Source organism: Bufo gargarizans, chromosome 1 (assembly GCF_014858855.1).
Source record: "Bufo gargarizans isolate SCDJY-AF-19 chromosome 1, ASM1485885v1, whole genome shotgun sequence".
Taxonomy (NCBI): Eukaryota; Metazoa; Chordata; class Amphibia; order Anura; family Bufonidae; genus Bufo; species Bufo gargarizans.
In genome coordinates, this window is record NC_058080.1 from 415,362,723 (window position 1) to 415,386,724 (window position 24,002).

At 42.1% G+C, this 24,002-nt stretch overlaps 1 protein-coding gene across 1 annotated transcript in view; it reads left to right on the top strand.

Annotated features, from left to right (window-relative positions):
* CNTLN (centlein) overlaps positions 1–24,002 on the top strand; it is a 327,152-nt gene that overhangs the window by 54,985 nt on the left and 248,165 nt on the right. Inside the window, exons 4-7 of the mRNA XM_044286471.1 lie at positions 10,454–10,538; positions 22,057–22,191; positions 22,759–22,938; positions 23,550–23,683. Of these exons, the coding sequence (XP_044142406.1) occupies positions 10,454–10,538; positions 22,057–22,191; positions 22,759–22,938; positions 23,550–23,683 (534 nt within the window). The remainder of the gene's footprint in view (positions 1–10,453; positions 10,539–22,056; positions 22,192–22,758; positions 22,939–23,549; positions 23,684–24,002) is intronic.

Sequence of the window (24,002 nt, forward strand, 5' to 3'; positions counted from 1 at the left end):
TGCCAATGATTTGACCCTTCTCAAACAGACTAACATCTTTTCCACGACCACGAGATGTCTTTCGACATGGTTGTTTCAGAAATGAGAAGCAACTCATTGCACCAGTTGGGGTTAAATAACTTGTTGCAAGCTGAAAGGTAATCGCCGATGCAGTAATTTTCCAATAGGAGGCTCATAACTATTTGATTACTTAAATCCAGGTGGCGACTTTTTTGGGGGGGACAGGCAGTGTATAATAAATAATCATGACCCAAGAATGCATGAAGCCTTCAATTTTGAATACAGTTACTAGTTTTTTCTCCTTTAAAATTATGTTGAAGCCTGTCATCAACTTTATGGTGCCCATACTAACGGCAGTATAAAGTAGAGACAGGTGAGTTGATTTCAGCGGTCTGTCATTTATAAGTTAGAAGTAAGTGGTTGCTGAGAACCAACATCACAATCATTGCAGACTGGGCCTGGAAAAGAGTCATGGCCACCTGAGAAGAGTCCTGGTTATTCATGAATTCCTGCTCTCCTGCCCACCTGCTGATGACTGACAGGCTTCTACCTAGTTTTCTGCCTTTCTCTCTAGGAGAGAACTGCCAATCATCAGCAGATGGGCGGGAGAGCAGGAGATTATGAATAACCAGGACTCTTCTCAGGTGGCCGTGACTCTTTTCTAGGCCTGGGCTGTAATGATTATGATGCTGGTTCTCAGCAACCACTGACTTTTAGCTCATAAGTGACACACCGCTGAAATCAGCATTTCTGTCACTACTTTATACTGCCCTCAGTGAGGTCAGCATAAAGTTGATGACCGGTTCCCTTTAACTTCACTTGTTGGATTACAGGATCTCAAAGTAGTTTGCAAGAATTAAATAGCTATACTTATTATTTTCGGCAAATGTTGCCATCTTCAGCCTGGGGTAATGGTGGCTATATTCTATGTAGTCTAGTAAGTGTCTTCAAACAATCATGGTGGCGCTTGTTGTTAACATGCCCATACATCTTCAGTAGCTGTCATCTTGTTCGCCAAACAGCTATCTCTCCTGACTGTCCCATAGACAGCCACTCCATATATCAAAAGGTGCACACCACTTGTAAAATGTGACTTTTTTAAAAATATGAACATGATTATCTGCCTATTTATCTCCATTTGCAATATTTTAACGCCAATGCCACTAAAATGCGACTTTTTAAAACCAAAATGCGCCATTTCAGCTACCCCTGCCAGACCACACTTAAGATTTTTGAAGCATATTTGAGACATTTGCCCTGGTAAGTTGCCACTTTTTTCTCAGACTTTCTCGGACGTTTTTGTTATTTTGTTTTTGTTTGATGTCATTTTACTGACAAAACCCTGTAGTTTAGCTCATTTATATTAGATAAAAATAAACGCCTCCTGTAATAGAACTTACCATGTTCCAACGACGAGTTGGTTTTCTCTTCATAAATTCAACTTCTTGACAAAAAGGCATCTTTATGCCATAAAATGTGCATTTTTACATAAAACACCACCACATTAGCTGGCTTAATTGTCTGCAACAATTTGAGCCATTTCTGCCAATAAGAGGACCATAAATGAGGCGAAATATGTGCTTATTTGATAGCCCCGCCCACTTTGACATTTTTAGCTCATTTTTTGCGTGATGCATTTTTTATGGTGAAAATTCTGGAGAAAACAGTTGATATATTTGGCGCAAATCTAAACTCCATTCTTTTTGGCGCATTTTATGCCATAATTCTGGTGCAACTTGCTTAGTAAATGATGGATCCTTCTCTTCACATTATACAATGAGGAACATTTATCAACACTGGTGGATCCATTTGCCAGTCTTGATCTCCCTGCGCTGGCGTGAGGTGCGCCTGTCATGCGCTAGAAACTGAAGTCTACGCCAGCTACACTATTTATGGCGGCTGCACTAAGCCACTCCCTCTTTTTCTCTGCAATTCAGAAAAGTGTCGAAGCTCAAAAACTCGCAAATTAAGGTGCACAGATGTTGTGCACCTTAATGTGCAACTTTTTTACTCCACAATTTTGGCATATAGGGCTTGATAAATATTAAGTTGCCAGTCAGTCCTGCTGGAAGTGGTGGTTGTGTTTGCACAGTCTATTGTGTATAGGGCATTTAAAGAAATGCCTGAAGACCTTGCTCTGCCTAAAATAAATATTCACAAGAGAATCTTAAAGAGCATCTGTCAGCATGATCAACCCTATTAATCCAGGCTTATTGCTGGTAGGGTATATCATACTGCGTAACATGACAGCACTCCATTTGATTGATGCGATAAGCGATATTTATTCAGCCGGACATAATGATGCACAATGTATGGTTATGGCAATGTTTCGGGCTAAATGAAAGCCCTTCATCAGGCCCAAATAAGGCCACACATGAAACGCCAGCGCCGGCTTTTCATGTGTGACCTGATTTCGGCCTGATGAAGGGCTTTCATTTAGCCTGAAACGTTGCCATAACTGTTCATTGTGCATCATTATGTCCGGCTGAATAAATATCGCTTATTGCATCAATCAAACGGAGTGCTGTCTAATTATACAAATACTACGAGTGTGGTAAGCCAGGTTATTGAGTGCTGTGACTACTTGGAATTATACTAATATACTGAGTAACATAATGCATTTCTTTTCTCTAGGTTGAACTGCTGCAGAGATATAATCTTTATTTATCTCGAAATTATACGAATCTATACTTTAGTTTGGATATAATCGGATGATCCTTGCGATCTTTTTATTGGCTTAGTTTTTATTCGGATAGTTTTTCTAATATTTGATGACTCTTCTTCTCGCGTTATGCGCCTGATCTCGCGCATGTCTCCGCACTTTTATTTATTTATTTATTTATTTATTACAAAGTGGCTTCTTCTCAATAAAAACTATCCGAATAAAAACTAAGCCAATAAAAAGATCGCAAGGATCATCCGATTATATCCAAACTAAAGTATAGATATTCGTATAATTTCGAGATAAATATAGATCGCACTTGAAAACGAACCTAAGTGGAGTGACATGCGCGTGATTCCTGATCACATCGCGATAATAGGGACGTCACAACAAAGGAGTATCCTAGTTAAAAAAGTAACAAATCGAGTGAATTGTAACTCAACACTGGCCAATAAGGAGCCAACTCACTAGTTAGTACCCGTCGCGTCACTAACAGGAGGAAATAAATAGACCCCGCCACTTTAATCATATTGTAGACTGCCCGTTCCCCTGAAGACGCCATGTATATGGCGAAACATGTCGGGGGGCAGCTCATAGGGTTTTAAGCTACTCGATACCTCCTAATAGTGTGATAGTAGGCAGACGCCGAGACAAATATCAGATAGCTACGGGAGCAAGCGCACTGCCACCAGGCTATCAAAATCAAAGCACAGCTAAATCAAACGCACAGATAGTTTTAATAGTAGGTTAGATAGAAATAAGGTATCACTAAGTTTATAAAATGACTAATAAAAGTTATATTTTAATGTTAAAAGTGCACATGTCAAGAGCAGGCAAATCAGTAGTCTTGTACTAAATGTAAAAAATCCAAAGTGCCTCTACATGTGCAGGGTATATGCGTGTAATAAATACAGCCACACTGCAAGCACCATCTTACTGAGCCACAGCCACAGTGCAAGCACCAAAGTACTGAGCCAGAACACAGGGCTGGATGAGATGTCTAGGTCTGTCACTCAAATAGGAGGGAGGAATGCACAGACCACAGGGTTGACTGGCCCCTTTGTACTTGAAAATTCCAATTTGCTGTTTGCAACAGTTCACCATACAGACAAAAGAAAGGTATCTTTTTATTCATCATGATCAACTTGACCAGGCAATATGCCTGGTTTAATAAGGTTGATCATGCTGTCAGATGCTCTTAACCCCTTCCCGACATATGACGTAAAAGTACGTTGCCAGCAAGTGACTTGCCGCATTTTGTCCTACTTCGACGTCATGGTGATCGGGCGGGCACTGGAACGGTCACTGCGGGGGCTTAGCATCACTGTAAAATTCCGGCGGATTAACCCCTCAGCGCTGACCACGACATAGAAGGGGTTTGCGGCAGGTGAGGGAGCCCATCGAGTCCCCGCACTTCTGTGGCGGGGACCTGATGGGTAACAAGGCAGCCCAATGCCATGCACAGGCTGCCCAATGCCTTGCACGGCATCGGGACCTGCCTTCTACGGGGGCCGAGGAGATCCAGCCCCAGGCTGGGTCTCCTAGGCAACCTGTTAGTGTATTACTCAGTGTAATACACTAACAGGCAATGCATTACTATGCAGATGTATTGTAATGCATTGCAGAGGGAATCAGAACCTCAAAGGTTTAAGTCCCAGAGTGGGACAGAAATAGTAAAAAATAAAAATAAAATTGTTTATAAAAAAATTAAGTTTTAAGTAAAAAAATGAAAAAAGCGCCCCTTTCCACTGATTTTATAATAAAAAATAGAAAAAAAAAACGACTGACTATAAATATATCACATAAGCCACCCCTTCCGATAAACACCATAAAAATAAAAAATTGTGTCCAAAAAAGCCATTTTGTCAACTTGCATCACAAAAAGTGCAACACCAAGCGATCAAAAAGGCGTATGTCCCACAAAATGGTACCAATAAAAACAACACTTTATCCTGCAAAAAATGAGCCCCTACATAAGAAAATCGCTAAAAAAAAAACAAAAAAAAACCTATAGCTCTTAGAACATGGAGACACTAAAACATCATTTTTTTTGTTTCAAATATGCTATTATTGTATTAAAGTAAAATAAATAAACAAAGTTGACATATTAGGTATCGCCGTGTCCGTAACAACCAGCTCTATAAAAATATTACATGACCTAACCCCTCAGCTGAACACCTGTAAAAAATAAAAACACTGGCAAAAAATAGCAATTTTTTTTGTCACCTTACATCATATAAAGTGCAACACCAAGCGAACAAAAAGGCGTATGCCCCCCCAAAATAGTACCAATCAAACCGTCACATCATCCCGCAAAAAATGAGACCCTACCTAATACAATTGCCCAAAAAATAAAAAAAGCTATGGCTTTCAGACTATAGAGACACTAAAACATTTTTTGGGTTTCAAAAATGCTATTATTGTGTCAAATTTAAATAAATAAAAAATAGTAAACATATTGGGTATTGCCACTTCCGTAATGATCTGCTCTATAAAATTGTCACATGACCTAACCCCTCAGGTGAACACTGTAAAAATAAATAAAAACTGTGCCAAAACCACAAATTATTTTTTGGTCACCTTGCCCCATGAAGTGTAATAATGAATGATCAAAAAATCATATTTACTCAAAAATGGTACCAATAAAAAACTTGCACTTTTTCTGAAAAAAAAACAAAAAAAAAAACAAGCTGCTGCACAAGACGATCGGCAGAAAAATAAAAAAAATAAGGTGTTCAGAAAATGGAGACCCAAAAACATTCTTTTTTCAAAAATGCTTTATGTAAAACTGAAACAAAGAAAGTAGACATATTTGATATCATTGCATCCGTAACAACCTGCTCTATAAAAATAGCACATGATCTACCCTGTCAGATGAATGTTGTAAAAAAAAAAAAGTGCCAAAACAGCGTACTATAGAGCAATTAAAAGTCATATGTACCCCAAAATAGTACCAATAAAACTGGCACCTTAGCCCCTAGTTTCCAAAGTGATGTCACTTTTTGGTAGTTTCTACTGTAAGGGTGCATCAGGGGGGCTTCAAATGGGACATGGCATCTAAAAACCAGTCCAGCAAAATCTGCCTTCTAAAAAAACATATGGCGCTCCTTTTCTTCTGCACCCTGCCGTGTGCCCTTACATCAGTTAATGACCATGTGGGGTGTTTCTGTAAACCGCATAATAAGGGTGATTTAATATATAGAGTTTTGTTTGGCTGTTAACCATCGATGTGTTAAAGAAAAAAAAATTATTAAAATGGAAAATCTGCCCAAAAAGTTTAATTTTGAAATTAATGGGTTAAGAAAGTTTGTAAAATCAGTTTTGAGTAACTTGAGGGGTGTAGTTTCTACAATGGAATCATTTATGGGGGGTATCCACTATGTAAACCCCGCAAAGTGACTTCAGACCTGAACTGGTCCTTTTAAACAGTGGGTTTTAGAAATTTTCTTAAAAATTTTAAGAATTGCTACTAAAATTCTAAGCCTTCTAACATCCTAAAAAAATAAAAATAAAAAAAAGACATTTACAAAATGATGCCAACAAAAAGTAGACATATGGGGAATGTTAAGTAATAAATATTTTATGAGGTATCACTTTGTTTTAAAAGCAGAGAAATTGAAATTTTGAAATAAAGCTGAAATATATTGACTCAAATTTATGACTATCATGAAGTACAATGTTTCACGAGAAAACAGTCTCAGAATGGCTTGGATAAATAAAAGCCTTCCAGAGTTATTACCACATAAAGTGACACGTGTCAGATTAGCAAAAAAAAATGGCCTGGGCAGAAGGGGCGAAAACTAGCCCGGGGTAGAAGGGGTTAAAAGGGGTGTTCTGGTTTGCATCAACATCCTTACAAATACGCATTTATGAAGGTAGCAGTAATTTTGTAATGTATTTCTTTACATTTACTCTTGTGCTCCTATATTCTGTTCTGAGCTGTGGTCACATGACCATATCCATGCAGCTCTTTCTGTGATATGTACATGGGCGTGTCAAAGCAACAACTAGGGCAGTGATAGGGGAGTATCTATGTATCTAGCTGGTGGGAGGAGCTATAAGCTAGCTGGGTGTTAGTGGCAGTGATAGGTGAATGTCTATGTAACTAGCTGGTGGGAGGAGCTATAAACTAGCTTGGTGGTGTTAGGGGCAGTGATAGGGAAGTGTCTAGATAACTACCTGGTGGGAGGAGCTATAAACTAGCCGGGTGTTATGGGCAGTGAGAGGGGAGTGTATGTAACTAGCTGGTAGGAGGAGCTATAAACTAGCTGGGGTTAGGGGCAGTGATAGGGGAGTGTCTATGTAACTAGCTGGTGGGAGGAGCTATAAACTAGCTGGGAGTTAGGGGCAGTGATAGGGGAGTGTCTATGTAACTAGCTGGTGGGAGGAGCTATAAACTAGCTGGGTGGTGTTAGGGGCAGTGATAGGGGAGTGTCTATATAACTAGCTGGTGGGAGGAGCTATAAACTAGCTGGGTGGTGTTAGGGGCAGTGACAGGGGAGTGTCTAGATAACTTGCTGCTGGGAGGAGCTATAAACTAGCTGGGTGTTATGGGCAGTGACAGGGGAGTGTCTATGTAACTAGCTGGTAGGAGGAGCTATAAACTAGCTGGGGTTAGGAGCAGTGATAGGGGAGTGTCTATGTAACTAGCTGGTGGGAGGAGCTATAAACTAGCTGAGAGTTAGGGGCAGTGATAGGGGAGTGTCTATGTAACTAGCTGGTGGGAGGAGCTATAAACTAGCTGGGTGGTGTTAGGGGCAGTGATAGGGGAGTGTCTATGTAACTAGCTGGTGGGAGGAGCTATAAACTAGCTGGGTGGTGTTAGGGGCAGTGACAGGGGAGTGTCTAGATAACTTGCTGCTGGGAGGAGCTATAAACTAGCTGGGTGTTATGGACAGTGAGAGGGGAGTGTATGTAACTAGCTGGTGGGAGGAGCTATAAACTAGCTGGGTGGTGTTATGGGCAGTGATAGGAGAGTGTCTATGTAACTAGCTGGTGGCAGGAGCTATAAACTAGCTGGGAGTTAGGGGCAGTGATAGGGGAGTGTCTATGTAACTAGCTGGGTGGTGTTAGGGGCAGTGATAGGGGAGTGTCTATGTAACTAGCTGGTGGGAGGAGCTATAAACTAGCTGGGTGGTGTTAGGGGCAGTGATAGGGGAGTGTCTAGATAACTTGCTGCTGGGAGGAGCTATAAACTAGCTGGGTGTTATGGGCAGTGAGGGGAGTGTCTATGTAACTAGCTGGTGGGAGGAGCTATAAACTAGCTGGGTGGTGTTATGGGCAGTGATAGGAGAGTGTCTATGTAACTAGCTGGTAGGAGGAGCTATAAACTAGCTGGGGTTAGGGGCAGTGATAGGGGAGTGTCTATGTAACTAGCTGGTGGGAGGAGCTATAAACTAGCTAGGAGTTAGGGGCAGTGATAGGGGAGTGTCTATGTAACTAGCTGGTGGGAGGACCTATAAACTAGATGGGTGGTCTTAGGGGCAGTGATAGGGGAGTGTCTATGTAACTAGCTGGTAGGAGGAGCTATAAACTAGCTGGGGTTAGGGGCAGTGATAGGGGAGTGTCTATGTAACTAGCTGGTGGGAGGACCTATAAACTAGATGGGTGGTCTTAGGGGCAGTGATAGGGGAGTGTCTATGTAACTAGCTGGTGGGAGGAGCTATAAACTAGCTGGGTGGTGTTATGGGCAGTGATAGGGGAGTGTCTATGTAACTAGCTGGTGGGAGGAGCTATAAACTAGCTGTATGTTAGGGGCAGTGATAGGGGAGTGTCTATGTAACTAGCTGGTGGGAGGAGCTATAAACTAGCTGGGAGTTAGGGGCAGTGATAGGGGAGTGTCTATATAACTAGCTAGTGGGAGGACCTATAAACTAGATGGGTGGTCTTAGGGGCAGTAGTAGGGGAGTGTCTATGTAACTAGCTGGTGGGAGGAGCTATAAACTAGCTGGGTGTTAGTGGCAGTGATAGGGGAGTGTCTATGTTACTAGCTGCTGGGAGGAGCTATAAACTAGCTGGGTGTTAGTGGCAGTGATAGGGGAGTGTCTATGTTACTAGCTGCTGGGAGGAGCTATAAACTAGCTGGGAGTTAGGGGCAGTGATAGGGGAGTGTCTATGTTACTAGCTGCTGGGAGGAGCTATAAACTAGCTGGGTGTTAGGTGCGGTGCTGGACCTGTCGCAGAGAAGAGAAGAAGTACATCATGGGTTTGGTTGGATATAGGAATAAGTGTTGCTATATACAGGATGGAAACAAACCACAGTGATTTATTTTCATGGTGAAAGTGGGACAGTCCAAATTGAAAAAAAGAATGCATGGGTATGCTATACAGTACATGAAGTAATCAACTACATGACCATATCTGTTTTATACCATAGTAATACCGGAAATGTGTCACCAATTTTTTTTCCTGCCAGTTAAAACCATATAGCAGCACATCTCCTTTTTTCTAATCTTTTCTGATTGGAGATTTATTTATGCTATTTTCTGAACATGATTATGGGAGGCGGACATTTTGCCTGAGCAGTTCGTAACAGCATTTAGAAAGCTTTAAGAATATTGCTTTACAGCAGCCCCATTGTCCATAGACACAAAGGTCAGGAGGGAACCCTCATGACTTCTATGGGAGAGTTTGCTCTGTTACCTGTGCAGAAGTCATTGTACAAGAAAAGAATAGATGAGCTCTGACTATCACCTTTTGTGAATGGTGGATTCTGTCTTATCTGTCATTCTAATTATGCCTGTAATTGGGGATGGGCGAATCAACTTTGGATGAAACATCCGAAGTCTATTCGCATAAAACTGTTAGAATACTGTACGGAGCTCTAATGTTAAAAACCTTTTACCGAACTCTGTTTCGTTTCCATCTGGTACCTTGGTTCCCTTAATGCTAGGAGAATCAACAGCAACTTGTAAGTGTAGAACTACAAGTCCGACTTGTATAATGACACTGCCAATACACACAGGATCTCCCCCCTACCTTCTTGTGCAATGCGCTCTCTAGTAGATCAGCTCGAGTGCCCAGAATTGTCACTGCTGCAGCTAGCCAGTATGTGCAGCTGAAGGGGTTAAGAATCCTAGGACAGAGCAGACAGCCAGTGAAGGGGGGCGTGGCCTGCACAGTGACGTCTAGTTTACAGGCTTGTTATTTTTTATTTTCCATGTCAATATCTATATTTAAGCAAAAAACATAAATTCCTGCAGTTTTTAGTGTGCAAGCACGGCCACTGCTGATGGTTTGCATGGCTGTAACCATGGAAACGAGCAGTGTATAATGCAATGGTAAATGAATCCAGTCAGCAAAGGAGGCAATATGGCCAATCGCAATACATTAGTAAGTGCCTTGTATTAACTTTCTCTACATGATAAAGGCCAGTTGCTGAAGTGAGACAACCCCTTTAAACTATTCTAAATACTGTAGAATCGGCCATATCTCTGTACTTGACATCTTTGTCATTCTCTTTTTAGTATTTTAGATGATCATGTCCTTAATAAACAAGATGAACTAATGCTAGTGCCGAAATATTTATTTTATTTTTTCTACAGGCCTTATGGGTCCAAAGCCTGTATGAAGAAAAGACTAAAGTACTCACAAAGTAGTCACATCTGCCAGAAAAATAAATTTTCTGCTACTTGCCATATTCATGATGATTAATTCTGTGGGGGCTATTGGTCACAGATAATTTTATTCTTTACTGTTTCAAATGTTATTTCTTACGAAGGAGTAATACATTCACATGATTAAGTACAAATTTGATTCAATAATGTGTAATATAAATCTTCTTTTCATCAGGGAAAAAAATAAAGCTGAGACCAAAGACAGAAAAGTTCTGGAAATCTTGCAAACGAAGGACCGCAAAATACAGGAGCTAGAACAGGTTTGTACTGCCTATTGTTACAGCACATCTGTTTAGAATGGCGCTTGCACTATTTTTGTAATACCTGGCACCCTTCTGGTTAATATCCTGTGTCCCATCAAACACTTTGTCATTGCAGAATTGGCTGGTGGTTTCAGTGTTTATAAGGTTAACAATGAATTGCCTATTTGCAGGGTAACAGGGACCCTCATGATCTCTAGTACAGGGAGAATCCCTCATTCCTCTCCATCAGCATCTCTGCAGTGAGGAGGGATTTGTATGTGAACTTGCTGCTGAGGAGGAAAGAGCAGCTGTGATCTAGGTGTCATGATGGGAAGCGGAACATACCCTTCTATTTACCACCTAAGGGGCTCATGCCCGCAAAGAGCCACCAGCCGTGTGCGCTTCGTATCACGCAAGCAGACTCATTCACTTGAATAGGTCCACAATCCGGAGCAGTGCGGAGCGGAGGCACAGATCGGATGCCCATGGAAGCACTACAAAGTGCTTCCACGGGATTTCGGTTCGTGCCCGTGCACTGCAAAAAAATAGAAATTTTATTTTTTTCCGGCACGGACTGAATCTTGCGGATCGCAGACCCATTTAAGTGAATGGGTCTGCATCCGCAAACAGTGGGCACACAGCTGGTGCCCATACATTGCGGACCGCAGCATGGGCACGGGGCACATACATTAGTGTGCATGAGCCCTTACATAGTATTCTTAAAGGGATTCTATCATCAGAATTTAGGCCTATAACCTAAACATATGGCGAGGTCCCTACTAATACACAGAATCCTAAAGTGACCTTATCAAATGCACCTGTGGCTCTATAATCATATAAAACAGGTTTATATCACCTGTCACTCACGTCAGAAATGTGTCCAAAGGGACGTCTCATGATGCAGGGTGCCCGGCTGCAGCCATCTCCTTTCGGTGCCCATCGCCGCCTTCTGAATTGAAATCGCCGCCCTCCTTTCATTAGAGCCACCTACCTCACCTCATTGCCGCCTCTCTAACATCCGCTCTCCTCAGCCAGATCCCGCGCGTGCGCACTAGGTATAACCTGAGGAGAGCGGACGATTTCAGAGGTGGCGCTGACGTTAGAATGGCGGCGATGAACTGAGGTAGGCGGCTCTAATGAAAGGGAGGGCGGCGATTTCAATTCAGAAGGCGGCGCTGGGCACCGAAAGGATATGGCTGCAGCCGGGCACCCTGCATCATGAGATTGGACACATTTGGGACGTGAGTGACAGGTGATATAAACCTGTTTTATATGATTATAGAGCCACAGGCGCATTTGATAAGGTCACTTTAGGATTCTGTGTATTAGTAGGGACCTCGCCATATGTTTAGGTTATAGGCCTAAATTCTGATGACCGAATCCTTTTAATTGCACCATCTGGTTCAAAATAGCAGTTTTCCACTTCTTCATTTTAAAGAGGACCTGTCACCACCCCTGACATGCCTGTTTTTAATAGCTACATGCATTCTCCATGTAATAACAATTCTGGAGCATCTATTCTTATGTCTCTGTGTTGTGCCATTCCTTTATTATTTCTACTAGAAGTTATGAATGAATTGCTAGCAGTCTGCAGTAAGGGTACAGAGGGGAGGTAACCAGTTGGGGGGGGGGGGGGGGTGTACCTGCACAGACTCACTCTATCCAATCAGTGCTGCCATTGTCTGACTGTGCAGGTACACCCCCCCCCCCCCCCCCCCCAACTCATTACCTCCCCTCTGTACCCTTACTGCAGACTGCTAGCACACCATTCATAACTTCTGGTAGAAATAATAAAGGGATGGCACAACATAGAGTCATGAGACTAGATGTTCCAGAATTGTTATTACATGTGAAATGCATGTAGCTATTAAAACAGGCATGTCAGGGGCGGTGACAGGTCCTCTTTAAGTGCTTTATTGCACACAAGACGCAATGGATAAAGGAATACATTTCTGTCTGTTTTTTTGGTTAACTGAAATAGCTAATAATCTTTTATAGTGTTTTCTGCAGGTGGGCTACAGTATACAATGCTAATCAATTATTAAATAGTCATAAATATATCCAGTGGATCCTCCTTAATAGGAGTTGTCGTAGGGGAGGTCTCTGAAATGGATCTATTTATGCATGGCTATCAATAAATAATTGGCTTTACTGGATGTGGTGTGCACACACTAATTATACCTGCTCTTAATTGCTGTTAGAAACAGCATGAGTCATTGTAAGCAATTTCTGCATCCTTCAGAAAGCTTTAGGAAAAAGACACCATCCAAGCACCGCGGCTTTTGTTTCCAGATATGGCAGTGTGCAGTATGTTCATTAGTGTATCTCATAAGTGTCCGAGTTTACAGCTTATGTTAGATTACACTTATTGTTCAAATGCAATGGCTAAGTAATACAGTATAAGCGTCCTGAAAATGTTCTTACATAACCTAATGCATATGTAAGCATGCTTAGGGTTAAGTCACATTACCCAATAATGGATGAATGTGGCATGGATAAGTAATGTAGCGCTGCTCAAATTCTATAGGGGAAATGTATCATCTCCCTTGAGCCAGAAAAGTGGCTTTAAAAAGTCACAAGCTGTGTCTGTGACTTTTTAAATGCAACTTTTTGGAAAAAACAAAAGTTTTTTTTTTTATTTTTTTTTTTAACACCGTCCTTGGTACTTTTCTAAAAGGGGGCCTTACAAGGTGGGAAAGGGGCACGGATGACAGCAGAGACAAATTTATCTTCATTTATATGACTTTTCTGGTGCCAATGAAGCCTGAAATCTATGGCAGCTCAGAGCTGTCGTAGATTTCTGATTAGGCGCACGGACTGCCAGAGGATGCGCCTAATTTATGGTGACGCCTGTGCCACATCATAAATTAGGTGCATCCTCCAGCAACGCAGGGGATATCGAGACCTGAGCAGAAAGCAGTGATCTTGATAAATCTCCCTCTGTGTGTCCATATTGTACCACTTTATGTCTCCAATTTTACATGGAGGGATATAGAAATATTTCTTTAATAATTCTCAAGAAACTGTGAAATGCTCCATCATATTGCAGAGTCTAGCAAGAAGTAGGAAACCGAAGGAAGGAAATGCGACGACTGTTTGATGCACTAGAAAAAAGTCCAGTGGAAAACTTATTTTACAATGAAAGGAGATAAGGCTGAGCCAACTGCATCTGCTGCCATTGGTGCTGCCCGTTATTGCCCTTTACTAGCAATATGGCATGAATGGCTGCAGTGAGACAGCCCATTTAAAGAGGACTTGTCACCTTTCATGACGTGTCTGTGTTAGTAACTGCTTGCATTCTCCATGCAATGACGATTCTGGAGCCTCTTTTCATTTAACTCTATGTTGTTTTTATTCCTCAGATATTAATACTAGAAATTTATTTCGGAATCTGTAATTGGGTGTAACCAGTTGAGTGCGTGTCCCTGCACCATCAGCCTCTTTTTAGTCAGGGCTGTCAGTGTTGGGTTATGCAGCGATGCCCCTCACAGCTGATAAGTCCTAGATGTAGAAAATTAATAATAATAATAATAATAATTATTAATTATTGCATGGGAATAAAATGTATTTAGGGAAACAGATATGTCAGGAGTGGTGGCTGGTCTTCTTTAACCCCTTAAGGACTCAGCCCTATTTCACCTTAAGGACTCGGGATCCATGCTGTACCGGTACGTCATGGGTCCCTAAGGGGTTAAGCCCCACTGCAAATCCATTGCAACAGGCCATGTAATATTTGTCCGTCATCCATAAATGTGTTGAAAATGTATACTGTCCATAGCACAGATCACAAAACATACTGTGTATAAAATTATAACCTAACCATTAATATACACAACCACCGTCATGCTAATTTAAAGTACATAGGGATTTTAAGCAAAATTTGGACAAAAATTCAACTTTGACTGAAATGCCTACTATAGAAAAGTTCTTATTAATATAAAATAGTCTACCAACAAAGTGAAAGTTGAGGAGTTCATACCTACCACACGTCTACATTCAATGCTGCATGTGTTACACAAATGTAAAAACTACAGGAATGCACCAACCAACTTCTGTATGCATGCAGGAGAATTACTGGTATATAGTATATAATTTTCCACCCCCCCACCGTAATCCTAATTAACAATGTTACATTTGGAAATGTAATATAATGCATTAACTACAGCCACTTTCAGATTGGTATAAGGGCTCGTTCACACAAATGTATTTTGCATTCCGTATATGGGCCGTTTTCTGCTTTCCGCATACAAAACCATTTATTTCAATGGGTCTGCAAAAGATGCGTACAGCACGCTGTGTGCTGTCCGCATCCGTTGCTCCGATCCGTGGCCCCACAAAAATTATGAGTCCTGTCCTATTCTTGTCCGTTTTGCGGACAAGAATAGGTATTTCTATAATATCCTCCTGTTCCGTACCGCAAATTGCAGAAGGAACATGGGCGCCATCCGTGTTTTGAGGATCCGCGATTTGCAGACCGAAAAAAAAAAAACGGCACGCTCGTGTGAATGAGCCCTAATACAGATTCTGAATCTCCTGTAGTTCATTAGAAAATGAGTTTGAGAGTCATAACTCTGGTTTTTAAAGTTTATTTAGCATGTAGGAGTAGAGCATCGGATCATTTCTTGCTCTGATGCTCCCCCTTGGGCAAGGGCTTTTTCTTTACAACTGGTGACATACCGGGCTTCACAAGAGTATGTTAGGTGGAGACTTTTGCCTAGCAGGGATCCTGTTGATGTCACCGGCATGAATGGGTGGTCTTAAAGGGGTTGTACGGGTTCAGAGCTGAACCCGGACATACCCTTATTTTCACCCAGACAGCCCCCCTGAGGCTAGCATCGGAGCATCTTATGCTCCGATGCGCTCCCGTGCCCTGTGCTAAATGGCGCAGGGCACGGGCTTTTTTGTTTTCAATAACACACTGCCGGGCGGTAACTTCCGCCCAACAGTGTGTTCGTTGAAGTCATCGGCTCTGAGGGGCGGGCTTTAGCTCTGCCCTAGCCGTTTTACTGGCTAGGGCAGAGCTAAATCCCGCCCATCAGTACCGGTGACGTCACCGGGGTTCCTGTCAGCCCCATGGAGAGCCCCGATACGTCACCGGATCTCCTAAAAATGCTTTTGCCCTGCGCAATTTGGCGCATGTCAGGGGGGCTGCCGGGGTGAAAATGGAGGGATGTCCGGGTTCAGCTCTGAACCCAGACAACCCCTTTAAGTAAAACAACCTAGGGCAGCACTAATGACTGCCCATTTGTGCAAGTGAGGTCACCGGGTGCACTGCTAGGCAGAAGTCTCCGCCTAGCATACAGCAGAGGGGAGGGAGGAGCATCAGAGCAAGAAATGGTAAATGAGTGAAGGGGAGCTTCTGTCCGGGTTCAGCTCTGAACACAGACAACCCCTTTAACCACTCCAGGACCGCCGTACGCAGGATTGCGTCCTGCCGGCGCCCCTGCTCTTCTGGGTGGACGCATATACGCGTCCTCCCGCGAGAGCCGAGATTTCCTGTGAACGCGCGCGCCTCGGGGTGATCACCCATATACACTCCCTGATCACCCCCTGTCATTGATCACCCCCCTGTAAGGCTCCATTCAGACGTCCGCATGTGTTTTGCGGATCTGATCCATGTATCCATGGATCCGTAAAAATCATACGGACGTCTGAATGGAGCCTTACAGGGGGGTGATCAATGACAGGGGGGTGATCACCCATATACACTCCCTGATCACCCCCTGTCATTGATCACCCCCTGTAAGGCTCCATTCAGACGTCCGTATGATTTTTACGGATCCATGGATCGAATCCGCAAAACACATGCGGACGTCTGAATGGAGCCTTACAGGGGGATGATCAATGACAGGGGGTGATCAGGGAGTGTATATGGGTGATCACCCCTCTGTCATTGATCACCCCCCTGTTAGGCTCCATTCAGACGTCCGCATGTGTTTTGCGGATCCGATCCATGTATCCATGGATCCGTAAAAATCATGCGGACGTCTGAATGGAGCCTTACAGTGATCAATGACAGGGGGGTGATCACGCATATAGACTTCCTGATCACTTCCCTGTCATTGATCACCCCCCTGTAAGGCTCCATTCAGACGTCCGCATGTGTTTTGCGGATCCGATCCATGTATCAGTGGATCCGTAAAAATCATACGGACGTCTGAATGGAGCCTTACAGGGGGGTGATCAATGACGAAGGTGATCAGGGAGTCTATATGGGTGATCACCCCTCTGTCATTGATCACCCCCCTGTCATTGATCACCACCCCTGTAAGGCTCCATTCAGACATTTTTTTGGCCCAAGTTAGCGGAAATATATATATATTTTTTTTTTGTTTTTTCTTACAAAGTCTCATATTCCACTAACTTGTGTCAAAAAATAAAATCTCACATGAACTCACCATACCCCTCACGGAATCCAAATGCATAAAATTTTTTAGACGTTTATATTCCAGACTTCTTCTCACGCTTTAGGGCCCCTAAAAAGCCAGGGCAGTATAAATACCCCACATGTGACCCCATTTCGGAAAGAAGACACCCCAAGGTATTCCGTGAGGGGCATATTGAGTCCATTAAAGATTGAAATTCTTGTCCTAAGTTAGCGGAAAGTGAGACTTTGTGAGAAAAAAACAAAAAAAAATCAATTTCCGCTAACTTATGCAAAAAAAATAAAAATTCTTTTAACTCGCCAGGCCCCTCATTGAATACCTTGGGGTGTCTTCTTTCCAAAGTGGGGTATTTATACTGCCCTGGCTATTTAGGGGCCCTAAAGCGTGAGAAGAAGTCTGGGATCCAAATGTCTAAAAATGCCCTCCTAAAAGGAATTTGGGCCCCTTTGCGCATCTAGGCTGCAAAAAAGTGTCACACATCTGGTATCGCCGTACTCAGGAGAAGTTGGGGAATGTGTTTTGGGGTGTCATTTTACATATACCCATGCTGGGTGAGAGAAATATCTTGGTCAAATTCCAACTTTGTATAAAGAAATTGGAAAAGTTGTCTTTTGCCAAGATATTTCTCTCACCCAGCATGGGTATATGTAAAATGACACCCCAAAACACATTCCCCAACTTCTCCTGAGTACGGCGATACCAGATGTGTGACACTTTTTTGCTGCCAAGGTGGGCAAAGGGGCACATATTCCAAAGTGCACCTTTCGGATTTCGCAGGCCATTTTTTACACATTTTGATTGCAAGGTACTTCTCACACATTTGGGCCCCTAAATTGCCAGGGCAGTATAACTACCCCACAAGTGACCCCATTTTGGAAAGAAGACACCCCAAGGTATTCCGTGAGGGGCATGGCGAGTTCTTAGAATTTTTTATTTTTTGTCGCAAGTTAGTGGAATATGAGACTTTGTAAGAAAAAAAAAGAAAAAAAAAATCATCATTTTCCGCTAACTTGTGACAAAAAAATAAAAAGTTCTATGAACTCACTATGCCCATCAGCGAATACCTTAGGGTGTCTACTTTCCGAAATGGGGTCATTTGTGGGGGTTTTCTACTGTCTGGGCATTGTAGAACCTCAGGAAACATGACAGGTGCTCAGAAAGTCAGAGCTGCTTCAAAAAGCGGAAATTCACATTTTTGTACCATAGTTTGTAAACGCTATAACTTTTACCCAAACCATTTTTTTTTTTTGCCCAAACATTTTTTTTTTATCAAAGACATGTAGAACAATAAATTTAGTGAAAAATTTATATATGGATGTAGTTTTTTTTGCAAAATTTTACAGCTGAAAGTGAAAAATGTCATTTTTTTTGCAAAAAAATCGTTAAATTTCGATTAATAACAAAAAAAGTAAAAATGTCAGCAGCAATGAAATACCACCAAATGAAAGCTCTATTAGTGAGAAGAAAAGGAGGTAAAATTCATTTGGGTGGTAAGTTGCATGACCGAGCAATAAACGGTGAAAGTAGTGTAGTGCAGAAGTGTAAAAAGTGCTCTGGTCATGAAGGGGGTTTTAGCTAGCGGGGTTGAAGTGGTTAAGAACTGTTCGATGTCTGGGTATTGCCTCCATAATATGGGCATAAAAAAGCCCCTGCATTACACCTTTCTGAAAATACAAACCGGATTCCCAAAAAGTTGGGACACTATACAAATTGTGAATAAAAACTGAATGCAATGATGTGGAGGTGCCAACTTCTAATATTTTATTCAGAATAGAACATAAATCACAGAACAAAAGTTTAAACTGAGAAAATGTACCATTTTAAGGGAAAAATATGTTGAATCAGAATTTCATGGTGTCAACAAATCCCCAAAAAGTTGGGACAAGGCCATTTTCACCACTGTGTGGCATCTCCCCTTGTTCTTACAACACTCAACAGACGTCTGGGGACCGAGGAGACCAGTTTCTCAAGTTTAGAAATAGGAATGCTCTCCCATTCTTGTCTAATACAGGCCTCTAACTGTTCAATCGTCTTGGGCCTTCTTTGTTGCACCTTCCTCTTTATGATGCGCCAAATGTTCTCTATAGGTGAAAGATCTGGACTGCAGACTGGCCATTTCAGTACCCAGATCCTTCTCCTACGCAGCCATGATGTTGTGATTGATGCAGAATGTGGTCTGGCATTATCTTGTTGAAAAATTAAGGGTCTTCCCTGAAAGAGATGACGTCTGGATGGGAGAATATGTTGTTCTAGAACCTGAATATATTTTTCTGCATTGATGGTGCCTTTCCAGACATGCAAGCTGCCCATGCCACACGCACTCATGCAACCCCATACCATCAGAGATGCAGGCTTCTGAACTGAGCGTTGATAACAACTTGGGTTGTCCTTGTCCTCTTTTGGTCCGGATAACATGGCGTCCCAGATTTCCAAAAAGAACTTTGAATCGTGACTCGTCTGACCACAGAACAGTCTTCCATTTTGCCACACTCCATTTTAAATGATCCCTGGCCCAGTGAAAACGCCTGACCTTGTGGATCTTGCTTAGAAATGGCTTCTTCTTTGCACTGTAGAGTTTCAGCTGGCAACGGCGGATGGCACGGTGGATTGTGTTCACTGACAATGGTTTCTGGAAGTATTCCTGAGCCCATTCTGTGATTTCCTTTACAGTAGCATTCCTGTTTGTGGTGCAGTGTCGTTTAAGGGCCCGGAGATCACGGGCATCCAGTATGGTTTTACGGCCTTGACCCTTACGCACAGAGATTGTTCCAGATTCTCTGAATCTTCGGATGATGTTATGCACAGTTGATGATGATAGATGCAAAGTCTTTGCAATTTTTCGCTGGGTAACACCTTTCTGATATTGCTCCACTATCTTTCTGCGCAACATTGTGGGAATTGGTGATCCTCTACCCATCTTGGCTTCTGAGAGACACTGCCACTCTGAGAAGCTCTTTTTATACCCAATCATGTTGCCAATTGACGTAATTAGTGTTAATTGGTCTTCCAGCTCTTCGTTATGCTCAAATTTACTTTTTGCAGCCTCTTATTGCTACTTGTCCCAACTTTTTTGGGATTTGTTGACACCGTGAAAATTTGAATCAACGTATTTTTCCTTTAAAATGATACATTTACTTGGATTAAACGTTTGATCTGTCATCTACGTTCTATTACAAATAAAATATTGACATTTGCCATCTCCACATCATCGCATTCAGTTTTTATTCACAATTTGTTTAGTGTCCCAACTTTTTTGGAATCCGGTTTGTAATTATCGCTGTTTCTGTAGTATGTAATTTATATCGCTAGAGCAATGGTCTGCATTGCATATTTTACTCTAAAGTTTGGTTATAGACACAATGAGGACAATTTTAAATGGTATCTTTATTGAGGTTTGTACGTTTATGGTGTTTGGTGCAACTTAGGCTACTTTCACACCAGCATTTTTGCTGGATCAGACAGGGTTCAGCAAAAATGCTTCCGTTCTGATAATACAACCATCTGCATCTGTTATGAACCGATCCGGTTTTATTATCTTCAAGATAGCCTTGATGGATGCGTTTCTAAAACCATTGTAAGTCAATAGGGGACAGATCTGTTTTTTATTGTGTCCCCATTGACTTACATTGTGTGTCAGGACGGATCCGTCTTGGTCCGCACCACATCGCGGACAGAAAAACACTGCTTTCTGGTGCATTCCATTTCGTTCAGTTCAGTTTGTCCCCATTGACAATGAATAGGGACAAAACGGAAGCGGTTTCCACTACTATTTAGATCCTATGACGGATCTCAATAGCGGCAAGGGGAAGCGCAAATGTGAAAGTATCCTTATTTAACATTCTGATCTGGACTCTGGTAAATGTGTGTCATCAATAAAGAGCCTAATTAGGTGCAGAGAGGTGATAAGCAAGAGACAACTGCTACTGGGAAGGGTGCCTTAGAGAGGCTGAAAGCGAGCGCATGCGAGTCCTATAGAGCAGGCCAGGAGACCAAACATTGCCAGTGCAACAGCCCTCATTGAGGACAGAATACAGTTGATGCCAAGTCAACTTTAAAACTAAGAAAGCCAAAGATCCAGACATCAGTAGCAAGGATGTAAGGGATATGTCCTTGGACACTGAAGTGACTCCCTACAAGGATGGGAAGAGATTAAAGTGTGTTCTCATTTTAGACGTTTATGGCATATCCAAAGGATAAACCATGAATGTCTGATGTGAGTTGCACCTTTGTCCAGAACAGGGTCCCCAACCTCCATCTTACCTGGTAAGGCTAATTTCACATTTGCATTAGACTTCTCAGGCAGCCTGTTCCAGCAGGGAGTAGCCTGCAAGAGATGTCTGGATCCGGCACTGCCAGACGCTACCTGACAACACTACCTGAGATCTGGTTGCAGGGCGGTAAACATACTGAGAATCAGCCGGACAAAAACTGCTGCTGTCCCGCTCTCCCCTGTGGGCACAGACGCTGCCATGTATTTTCCTTCCTGTCCTGATTCTTTAACTTCCTCCTTTGTTTGAACTTTTAGCACGGCAAACAGCCTTGCTTCACTTTATCAGTCAGGAGAAGGGAGGGGACAAGTAACTCCATTACAGCATCACCTTACATGGATAAGTGCAGTGTGTACATCTTTATCTAGGCCTATGAAAAGAGCAATGGAGCCTTTATATTATTATCCAAATTCTACCAATCTACTATAATACTAACAGATAACACCTTCCCCTCACAGCAGCAGTAAACTGACAATGAATTTCATATCTCTATAGGATATTTTTCAATGTGCTGACATGCTACAGAAGGAGGGTTGTTTTAGTTGAGTTCTCAATGGTAAAATACCACCAATATGAAAAGAAAAACAGCCAAAAGTTTGAAAAAAATGTGGGTTATAAATATTCAGTTTAAAAAAAAAATGGTACTCCTTTCTGATGGAATTATTCTGGGGCATCACATGCTCATTTGTTATGTGCCATATGGGTAACTTTTTTTTTCACTCCATGTCTTGATATTTTGTGGCCTGACATCAGCTGTTATGAACCTTGCTTATACACAAGTCCTACAATATTCCGATTTTCTAAAACCTATATGACTGTAAAATCACTAGTACCTCATGAATAGAGTCTGCATTGTCTTGTCTTTTTTTTATTTCATTCTAGAGAGCATCAGGACAACAGCAGGAGATAAACAACCTTGTCCAGAGAAAGATTGCTGTAGATGAAGAAATTGCTTTACTCAGAAAGGAAGTCCATGACCTCCAACAAAAATTAAAAGATAAAAGTCAAGAGCTTAAGGTACCTTGTCTTGTACATATTTTCCAGTTGTCTTGCTGTGAAGCGCTGTGCTTCATGCGGTGCCATCGACTGTGACACGGAGAGGGACATGTGCTGCAGGAGAATTGCCTGAGGCCTCGCTCTGCTTTGCCGTTATTCCTCATGCAGTCAACGCCTAGCACTCCTTTAAAGTCTAAAATCTAAGGCTTATAACTTTCAAATAAATACTTAATGATGGATATGGAGCTAGTGGATGTAGTGTGAATATGTGGCTTCTTTTTAATTACATTCTGATGGGACTGGTATTATTAATTGATAAACCCGAGGTCTGGAATGATATGTCTGCGCGGGTCTCAAAAATAGCTGGGGACATCATCAAAGGCATCTTGATCAATTAAAGGCTTCCTTGCATATGTGTGCTCATCAGAGCTGTCAAGTAGTTAAAGAAATAAGTCCCTTCCACCTGCAGAACTAAAATAAGACTGTAACCGCTCGCCTTCAGTCCTACCCAAGCTACGTGCCCAGGGTCACTTGCCTAGGAACTGTTCAGAGCTTGTGCAGGGATAATGCAATTACTTTGTCACGCAGAGCACAAAGCAGAACTCCCAAAAAGAAGAGGAGCAAAGGGCAGCCATTTTTGAAAATTTGGAGGAAGAGAAGGAGAATTTAAGTAAGAAATGTGCTGACCTGCTCGGTGACCTGGAGAAAGCGCGAAAGCAGGAGGCACAGTGGAGAGCAGAGAAGTCTGGCATTGATGCCAAAATGAAGGTATGCTGCCGAGCGGCTGGATTCCCTCACATGATTTTTCAAACTACATTGTGGCGTGCACTTATGCTTCTTGTTATTTGCTGTGATAACAACTTATGTATTCAAACATGCCAGCTGGGACCTGCATTCATTTAAATTCCTACACTTAAAACCCACAGCTCTTTAAAAATTGATGCGGCAAAGCAGGAAGCTGACATCAAATGGGCATTCTAAAGTCTAATCATTAAATAGTAGAACAGACTTCATTCTCACATAAAACTTAAAGAATACATATGTTCAGAATGCAAATATGGGGGGAGACGAAAACGCTTCGCTTTTTTTATTTTACTCCGGTGCAATTCATCAAGAGTGTTTTAGGCACAGATGGATTATCTCGGTTAAGACGTAAAAAGAAATGCGGAGATTTTGCGGCTTACGCTGTCCTTCTGGAAGGTGTTTGAAATACACTAAATACACGGTCTGAGTGTCTACAACGCATTTATATGATGTTCGTTTCAGCAGTTGTAAGCGAGCCATAGACACATTAGCTACAATAGGTTTACTTGAGAGACAGAACATCATTCAACCCTCTCCATGCTCTTTTATGTGTTTTCTTTATTGCTTTTATGAAGGCTTTAGAATTGAATTTAAAAGAAGCCGGTAACCAGATGGAGGCCATGCATAATAAAATAAATGGCCTGTCGTCACAGGTCGCTGTCAAGCAGGCTGAGCTGGCACAGAGAGAGCTTGATGTGGCCAGACTACGGTGAGTAGACACATGGTATGACTGTACAATTAATTTATTTATAGGTTTCAGTAAAGTAGTATGTAGCGTAAAGACGACCTATTAGCTCCTCTGATATGTCTGTTATACCAAAAACTTACATTCTTCATGCTGGAGCATCTTTTCTTACAGCTCTGTGTTGTACTGTGCCTTTATTATAGCTCCAAGAAATTTATGAATACATTGATAAGTGGCTGTTTACAACCGGATCCGTTCATAACGGATGCAGATGGTTGTATTATCAGTAACAGAAGCGTTTTTTGCTGAACCATGCCGATAACGAATCGCGAACATGGATCAC